A 9993-nucleotide genomic window follows, 5' to 3' on the forward strand; every position below is an offset into this window, starting at 1 on the left:
AGAGAGTTTGTTGTATGGTTTCGACATTGATTAGAGATAAACTTTTATTTTTTGTATTGTAACTGTATTTAACATTTTAAACACGTTTTTCTCAAAACATACTTTCCAAGTCGGTTGATATGATTTCTCAGAAACTACTAAACCTATTTCGATTTAAACTTTTATGTACAGATAAAATACACGCCTATTTATGGTATAAAATATTGTCATTATCTATAAATTAACTATCTTTCATAAATATTAAAACCAAAATTTTATTTAAAAATTGATACTAGTCTTAAAACCAAGCTATTTTAACAATTTGCAATATTTATCCTAGTTTAGACTATAGGGACAATTCATAATAATTAATAATCCTTTTAAATTTTTTAATTCAATTAAGAAAGGCTACAATCCTGTCAATCACTGATGTTTTTTTAACATTTAGTATTTCTGAGTTTACATAACATAATAACATAATTAATACACATTTAATCATATCAAAATATATCTATAGATATTTAAATAAAAATAAATACAAATAAAAATAGATTTAAATATGTACAAGTAGATGTGTAAAAGAAACAGCTATTTTCTTAAAAAAATTATCAAAAATAAGTCATATATCTCCTTAACACTCCAGTATTGCAAATAATAACAATAACGATTGCTAGTTGAATTCATTAAATATATAGTCCAAATTTTATACTTGATGATCTGAATCCTTAAATATGATTTTTCTATTTACCAAGCGTTTCTCCTTAAGAGCTGGATCTTGGGTGATAGTTTGATTCGGTGGATTTCCGAGTCTTTTGCTGAGACAGGTGAGAGCTGCTCTAATCTGTTCAACATGCTTGTCAGCAGCCACTAAATCATCTGTTAGTACCTCCGTTTTACCAGATCTATTCACATGAAAAATAAACTTTCATTAAGATACTGTACATTTGATAACAAGAAGTCTTATCTTTTTTTTTTTTGAAGTCTATTTTATCACTCTTAATTTATCCAAAATCCATGTAAGTAATTTCAATTTTCTATTTTGGAATATCTTTTGTTTAAGATTATCTCCATGTTCTCTATTATAACGATGATCTGTCGACAATTCTGATATGTTATCTCCAACAAGAGAAAGATACGTCTACTTAATCAGAGTTCAATTCGTTTTCATAACAATAGCATTTAATTGTATCTTAATTGCTCATTATGTAAAGAAAGAATAAAGCTGTGCACAGCCAACTCAAATGCAGCCAATGGTGCTTTCCATATTAGGATATTTTTCAACTACAGATATAGTTGACATAAAGTGTAACACAATGAAATATGTTTAATTGGCAAACAACAAGGATGATTTACTACATTACACTGTGTCATCTGTATCATTTGCTGAAAAACACCTTTATATTGTTGGAAAGCACCTATAGATGCCACAATGTATTACAGTAATTAAATTAAATTATTTTATATTTTGTTTAACATTAATAAACAACAAAGGGTATAATGATTCACAGTAGATGCTTTTTATTTGGTAATACAAGTCAACATGAGTATCGTTCTGTCTTTGTTACTCATGGAATGTCAAGAAACATAGAACGATGTTTGTATGTTGATTTGTGTCAATAATACTTGTGTTTCTATCAATGATAAACTTTAATTTAAACTTTATTCTACTCTTCTGTTTCTTGACTTTCCATGAGTAACAAAGCTAGAACAATACTCATGTTGACTTGTATCACCAAATAAAAAGCACCTATGGTGAATCATTATACCCTTGTCATTTGTTAAACAAAAAAATAAAATGATTCACTGTGATATACCATGGTATCCATGGGTGTTTTTCAATAAGAGACACAGACGACACAGTGAATCATTACATCCTTCTTATTTGCAAACATTAAACAAAGTAATGATCACTGTGTTACACTACATCTGTTGCTGAAAAGAACCATGTGTCTCTTACGAGGAAGTAAATAAACAGGTAAAATTAGGAGAAATGGAAATTGGTGATGCAGATGCTAGCGATTCTAGCTGACTCAGCTACCTAGAGAAGGTCTGATCGGCGAGCTGCTTCACCCGGAAAAACTGCTTCTTCATGGTTGGCTGAGCGGTCTCGACACTCGAGCAAAATCACGGCGACCTATCGTCCGGATCCCGCAGGCTTTTAACACATCGACGCCTTATAACTCACGCTCACGCTCGTACATCCCTCCGCAACTCCCTCGCCGTGTTCTTCTTCTTCTTCTTCTTATCCCCTGGTTGGCTTTCCAACCTCACCGCCGTATTCGCGCGGTACCAGTGGAAGAACGCGGGGCGGGCGGCTGGGAGGGTTCTTCGTGTCACGACAAGGGCGGACGTCCGTCATAATGTTTGCATGATGATCTCACGGCCGGTGATGAGGATCGACGCGCTCACGGCCGATCGGTTCTCGCGCACCATCGATAAAGATCTGCTGATAAAAGTCCAAGCCAGCGCCTTCTCACACCCGGTCACGACGATGGGTTAGGTGAATCCAGTCAGCAGTCTACACCAGTCTATAGTCTAACTTTGTCGTCTCTCTTGTTGTCTTTCTCACTCCACTCTTCTCGCACTCTCCCTCTTTCTCTAGATTATAATAGATGAGTGAACCAACGTCCATTCACGTCGGAGAACGTTCTGATGCCCGGCAACGTCGTATAAATCGGGGTTGGTCGAGGTGTAAAGTATAAGTATACGGTGGAACCGTGGCGCTCTTACGTCACGTCGGTCGAGCGTTTTAAGCGTCCTCTTCGTCAGGAAACACGGTGAATCGCGGTTTACTTCAATCTGCTCAACGCATACGATCGACCTGAAGCTCGCCGCATCAGACGATCGCCTCCCCGCTATTTATATTGTTCTTTTTGCTTCACTCTCTTCCTTTCTTTCTTTTACTCTCTGTCGAATTGGTCGAACTCCTACGATAGCACGACGGCACGGTTGATGATCTGTCAAACCCGCGCAAAAGTCGCTCGCCACAATCTCGCCTTTGAGACTCGCCCAAGATCGATCGATCGATCGATCGATAGCTTTATCTCCTCTAATGCCTGTTTCCAATGTAGATTAACTTTAATCATAATTTAGCTTGCCGTTTATCTTTTTCTAATCCTGAAAATAAGAAAAAGATAAAAAGTAAATTAAATCGAGATTAAAGTTAATCTTACATTGGAAATTAGAAGAAGATCAAAGAAAAGAAAGAAATTAATAATAACATTTTACTTCGAAATAAAATTATTTTATGAAGGAAAATGCGTCACAATATCTAAACAAAAAAATCTTTTGAGACGCACGTTAACAAAAGCTGTAATTTTTAGCAGTCAATAATATAACATTATTTGTATAGCTTATTGAACATTACAATTATATTTATATAGCTATTAAATAATATATATATGTTTATTAACACTTGTTATCTATATTTTATTATTATGTGTTAAATTTATATATGCGTATTTTATTTTGATTCTGTACTTTACTAATACCCTTATAAAATAATACAACATATGTCATATTCTATCTCTTTCTTTCTTTCTGTTTTATCATCGTAACGTGACTGTGTTTCGATTTTTTGCCATTTCACTGACGGGGGCACGCGTGATGTTTGCTATTCTCTTTGTCCATCTTACGGAAAAGATAGGAAGAGTGGGGATAACTAGTAGGCCATAGTTACATAGTCGAAGATTACGACCGATTACTTCATATCGAACGGAACTCGATCGTCGGTCAAGAATCGAGAGCGACCTATCGACGATCGATAGATCTCATGCGGCTCATCGCCAACTTCACGACGTCAGATATTTTTTTTTTTTTTTAGCAATGAGTACTTGCGCAGGCGGCTGCGCAGGTAGCTGTATAGATGTATGTGTTATGTTGTGGCTCGCAATCGCGCGGTTTCCCCTTTACCCATGTGGCGATCTGTCAACAGTATCGGAGTCGTCGAGGAGTAGACTACTTCGAGACCGCGCGTGAAACGCAAATCTCTCTCGTGTTATACACGCGACAGGTACATACAAGACAATACCGTGAGGATCGTCCCGCGACTGTAATCATGGATCGAGCCTTTTTAAACGTGATGATCCTCAGCTGGGGATTTATGCTGGTCTTCACGGCATTTCAAACGATGGGCAATATAGAGGTGAGTGATAACGCCGTGCGTGAGTGTTTGTCACATTATCATTATTATTCATATTATCGCTTTCGTCGGCGCGCGCTTCCGTGTTTTACTTTGCGTAGGCCGCGATAATTGAAGGTTGAGAAATTCAAAGAGGAGCCCTTCGGAGTAAATATATTGACTGAGCCCTTCAGAATAAATATATTGAATTTCACGATTGAACGGAGTTAGACGCGTTACACCGTTTTTTTTTTTCGAGGAAGAATTAATTCCGAAGTTCTCTTCGACGTTCTCGACGTATTCGTTTCCAGAAACAAGTTTTAATGATTACAGTAAGTAGAGAAAGCTTCTATAGCCTTTTACAACAAGTAGCGGAAAGCGCGTCATATCAGCGAACGCTCAGTGAATAATCTATTAGTGAATTCGGTCACTCGCGTTATGTTGAATCAGTGCACATTGAAGGCTGCTTTATATAAAGTATCTAAGTGCAGCTTAATATAATTAATTTTGTCAATGAAATAATCATATGTATATTTTAGTATCTATTTATATTATTATAAATTAACTTTAATCTCGATTTAACTTATTTTTTATCTTTTTCAAATTCTAAGAATTAAAAAAAGATAAATTAAAATTAATTTACAGAAGGTAGAAATGGATTTTAGGTCTGTTTTCTATATATCTAAGCTGGAAAAACTAATACACTTCAGAACTTAAAGTGAAATAATATGTATATGTTTTATATTTCACTGAAGAAAGAAAGTTCTATTCCAGTCCGACGCAGGAATAAAAACAAACTCTGTTAAATAATGTCTGACAATATCTTTACTGCGTATAATTTAATCGTTTAATTAGCAAAGTTAAATGTAAAAACATATAAATATTTTAAGCCTAATTTCACTAATATAAGATTAACTTTATAATCTCGGTTCAATATTTATTCTTTATCTTTTTTTTAATTCTAAGAATTTATATCTTTTAATTTGACTTATTGTTTATCTTTTTCTAATTCTTAAAAAAAGATAAAGTAAGTGAAACCGAAATTAAAGTTAATTTTACATTGGTGGAATCAGGCCTAAAGTATTTATATATGTTTTTATATTTGATTTTGTTCATTTCATGTATGCTTTTAATAAATAAATCTTAATAAGAATTCTGATGTTGAACAATGCGTTTTTCTTACAATTCCAATGTTTTAACGTGCAAGAATATTATTTACATAATCTTTCATTCAGTCTGACGTAGGCAGAGTCGGATTGATAGTATGATTGGATAATGCTAGGCGATCAGCGTCGAGATCCCTTTTTTAACTAATTTAAAGTGGAGGACTCCACAGCATTCTAGGCGTTCAAACACGAGCGATTTGTTTGAATTGCTTTCGCTTTTCCGCACGTGCCCATATTATCGGAGAACGGAAATGAGAGAGCGGACATGATTTAATTTACTTTAAAGCTAAAGAGTACATTGAACCAGGATTAACTCCTAATTTGTTCAAATTTATTATATAATCATATTATTTATATCAATTAATGATTAAAAAGATGTAAAAAATAAAAAATAAATTTTTGTAGGAAAAGGATTTTACATTAACAGTAGCTATCAAATACCAGAAAAATTTTTAAATAAAATATTAATAAGACAATAAATTACATTTTGAGTCAATAGACTTGAACAGATTAATAGAGTCAAAGTTATTTATTAAATTATATCGATAGAAATGAATATTAGAAAAAGAAAGAGACAAAAAGAATGAAGAATTAATTGTGCCAGGTATCGATAAATATTTGATTGCTGTGAAGCAAATGAAATGTTCGTATTAGTCTATAAAGTTCTAGAAAGTACATTGATCAGGACATCGTATGATTAGTCGCAGTTTAGAAAGTAGCAACAAAAGGTAAGGAGCTAACTGGTCGCTGTAAGCGTGAGACTGGAACGCCTTTAAATTATACGGTATCATTATCGATTACTTTCGGCATTGCGAAACCGGCGATCTGTGAAATACTCATGTTATACAGTTTTTCTCTCCAAGAGTCAAAAAATATCTCGGTAAAACCTAAAAAGATACAAACGTCTGAAAAAGATTCCTTTACGGTATCTTAAACCACGTGGAGAGGAAAAACATTGTTTTTATAAAGTTCTATCGCTACATCGAAAGCACGACTGAAGTATCTACAATTTAGTTACAGATTTGAAAATCATTTTGTTGGACTGTTTGTTTTTTCTGTATATACAATAATAGGGACACTTCTTTCTCTTTTCTTATCTTTCATATTTAATAAATAAGTATATTTATATTTTTATCTCTATGATTTTGTTGGATTTTTTCTGTCTCATTTTTTAATAGTTTTACTACTTCATCATTCTTCTGCATTATCTCATTTGCGCGATTTGAGATTGTTCCTGAGGATATCATTTCAGGATTTAATGACATATTTTTGTCTTTATTCAGTCATCTTGCATAACATTTGTTGCGAATAGTCTTCTGAATTTCATATCACTATCTGAAATAAAACTTACATAATATAGGTATTCCGCGCGATATATTGCAAGTACAATCTGGGAGTGCGCGAAAATTGTTCTGGTAATTAAACTACTGGTAATATCTGTCAGCCATTTCTGCCATTATCTCCGTAATTTAGAAGTATCTTTGGATATGTGATATCTGCGAAATTTTTAACAAACGCGCAGCAGAATAATTGATCGCTGCAACGCGGTATAACGATCTTTGTTTACTCGCGAATTCACCGGCTGCTAATATCATGTCCGATTAACTCACAAAAGTCGCAGATGTAGTTTAGATTATTGGTGCTTTCAGAGTTCTACAATAATATATTTTTTTTAAGTTTTTATAAATATTTTAAGAGAAAACGAAAGAATCACAGTATCGTAACTGTGAGAAGAAAAATTGAGATATATTGAATAATTAATCAATATTTACGCAATGAAAGAGTCAATTGCGAAGATTTCAAAATGACTTCAGAATGATAATATTTTGTAATCAACCGCTGACCTTTTAAAATATACTCGTATTAATAAATTTTCTACCAGTATAACTCGAGAATTTAAAATTAAGTGCTGATGTTATCTAATTTCAAATTAATTATCCTTAATACTGTATGAAATTCTATTTCTTTGTTTAAATAAGTTTTAACAATTAATAAAAAATTGTAGTCATTTGTGCCACTTATAAAAGCTTATAAATATTGGATAATTCTGACCGACTTATCGGATTTTTCTTTCGCGAAAATTTTATCGCATTGATAGCCTTATTTTGCTCGTTTAATCGCAAGAAGTTCATCCATTTGTTACGTCAGACTTTCAAGAACTGAGATATTAATTTCTTCTTTTAAAGATCTTGAAGATATTAATTCTCGATTAAAATTTCATGATTACTATCGATATATATATTGATTCTTGCAACGTATAGTATATTAAAAGATGTAGTTCGTTATCTTTTTTTGTATGTAATAATTAAATCGCATTGATTTTTTTTTGCTTTGTTATCTCGGACTTCATGAAAATATTTCTTAACTTTGAGCTAATTCGATGTCAATTTTCAGCGATATCGCATTCTGCTAGATTGCAATCGAGTCATTATCATATAATGGAGATTACTTGAGATTGTCCGTCAATCAATGACGTCGACACGTCGTCATCGTAGTCTAATCGTAATTGATCAAATTATGTGAAGTACTTAATCGGAGAAAAATGGATTTACATTTTTGTAAACAAAATTTCTTTTTTGTATGTTTAATCGCCTAAATTATTTCGGAATATACTAAGAATGAAATGTACTGTGGAATATTAAAAAACGTTATCAGTAAGTAAATCAACATCTTGGATTTGCTATTGCTTACGTTATTGCCTTTTACTGTAATTGCATGACCGATTCGTACACAGCTTACGTCTTACTGCCTTATATTTTTCTGTATGTTATGGTTCTTAAAGACTCTAAAACGATAAGAAGATGCAGGATCTCCTCCTCTATTATATCGAAGTTCTGGAAACAGACCGCTGACCTCGCTGAAGTGATGAAAGAGAAAGTTTACCAACACAAAACGAAATTCATCCTAGACATGCTCGATAATTGCATCCACCGAAACCTGTCAGAAACCGACGCAACCGGTTCCCACCGAATTCACTTTACGCTTCGTGCGCCCTTCGCCGTATTGCGATTCACCGAGGGTCATAATGACTTTGAATTCTCGAAGAATTTTCCTCGTTGGATGAGATAACATCGTCGAGATAATTTATTACTTCCGAAAAATTCTCGATCCTCGATAGCACGCTCAGAGAAATATTTAAAATAGAATGTCTCGTCAGTTGATATAGCCGTACAACGCAGTCTCCTTTCACTTTTAGGCACGTAAATGTAAGAGACAGGAGGAGACGTCATTAAACAATGTCAGTTATCTGTGCGACAATACATGCAATAATTTAAGGAAATATATTTGAACTCACAAATGGATGTTGCTGATAAATACGTAATTAACTGAAAAATATATTTTGTGTGCGCAAATTGCTGCAATTTACATCAAATGACTAAGAAAAGTCATTAATAGAGTATTGTAATGAATATATTGTGAAATTACAATATACTCATTACAATAAGAAAAAGTGTTTCAATGTACTGATTAATTGTTCAGTAACTGAGAATATTTCATCAACTGGTGAAATATCATCAGTTACTGAATGGTTAATCAGTATATTGAAACACTTTTTTCTAAGGGTATTCTATTAAAATATATGTGACTGAAAAAGATAATGCTCTCACAGATAATGTACTCTTTTATATTTAAAACATATTTAGCTAAATAATATAAAATTTTAGCTAAATAAAAACATGTTTATTTCCCGAAAAACATTTTTTGAAAAATATAGATAATAGTTTACTTATCAAGCGATATTTGTAATATCTATCTATTTCTACAGACTTAATAAACAAAATTACAAATTTAGGATCGTTGTTATATTTTTAATGTATAAATTGAATTTATTTTTAATAGAATAAAATTGTTTTATTAATGTGTAAATACAATTATTAAATACGATGTGCTCCAGATTTGTAGTACTTTTTTTATCTCTTACAGATTATTTTCTGTACGAAATTGCATCGGAGACAATAACGTAAACATTATGTAAACATCTATGTAATCTTGCAATACCATTATAGATCTTATCGATTGTCGTTATCAACTGTGAATACACCTCTCTAGCATCGAATTAAAAAAAAAAATGAGGCTACAAAGACATTTGTCAGAGAAATTGTTTTCTTACCAAAGACTCGCTTGTCATTATCGCCTATTGACAACCGCTATCTTGACATAGAACACTGTATTTACGCGAATATGATAAACATAGCTAAATTATAACACTTCAAATGTTTATCGAACCTTAAAAATATTTAATGAATTTTTTAAATTTATTTAAGCAAATATATTTATGTATTGTGTTCCACTGCATTTTAGAGAAATATAATGGAATCGATAAAGATATATATTTCTTTTTATGTTAGCATTTATTTCAAGTTACGATTTATAACGACGTTAATATTACGCACAATATGCGCAAAAAAAAAAAAAAAAACAGCCAAATGTTAAATGTCACGAATAATGGTATGATTGTTGATTACTGATGATTTTCAATAACGAGAAGATGTGAAATAGTTTGCGGCAGATCAGAAATACGACGTAAAATAGGATACTATACTTTCCTATATGTGAAAGTAGTTGAAACTGTGACAACATATGCGTTTGACGTTTGACCGATTCGCCTCCTAATACGATAGTGATGATAGGTGAAATCGTGAATAACACGAACATGTTACATTTTTTGAAATGAAATTTTCCAACTGATTAGATTGATTATAATACACATTAATAATCCTCATTTGC

General features: G+C 32.5%; 2 protein-coding genes across 7 annotated transcripts in view; one reads left to right on the top strand and one right to left on the bottom strand.

Annotated features, from left to right (window-relative positions):
* LOC108753553 (rho GTPase-activating protein 44-like) overlaps nt 1-2890 on the bottom strand; it is a 7489-nt gene extending 4599 nt beyond the window's left edge. For 3 of the 6 annotated variants that reach the window (XM_018495218.1, XM_018495219.1, XM_018495217.1), the window contains exons 1-2: nt 2018-2888; nt 728-881 (exon numbers count right to left, since the gene is read on the bottom strand). In XM_018495218.1, coding sequence (XP_018350720.1) covers nt 728-881; nt 2018-2070 — 207 coding nt within the window. In that variant the 5' untranslated portion in view covers nt 2071-2888. Of the gene's footprint in view, nt 1-727; nt 882-2017 lie in introns of all 6 variants that reach the window. The other 3 variants (XM_018495220.1, XM_018495221.1, XM_018495223.1) reach the window with 1 other exon arrangement.
* A 962-nt stretch (nt 2891-3852) lies between these two features.
* Nucleotides 3853-9993, top strand: part of LOC108753555 (UNC93-like protein MFSD11) — a 9000-nt gene continuing 2859 nt past the window's right edge. The window contains exon 1 of the mRNA XM_018495224.1: nt 3853-4123. Coding sequence (XP_018350726.1) covers nt 4037-4123 — 87 coding nt within the window. The 5' untranslated portion in view covers nt 3853-4036. The remainder of the gene's footprint in view (nt 4124-9993) is intronic.

The sequence above is a fragment of the Trachymyrmex septentrionalis genome, unplaced genomic scaffold (genome assembly GCF_001594115.1).
Source record: "Trachymyrmex septentrionalis isolate Tsep2-gDNA-1 unplaced genomic scaffold, Tsep1.0 scaffold7, whole genome shotgun sequence".
Taxonomy (NCBI): Eukaryota; Metazoa; Arthropoda; class Insecta; order Hymenoptera; family Formicidae; genus Trachymyrmex; species Trachymyrmex septentrionalis.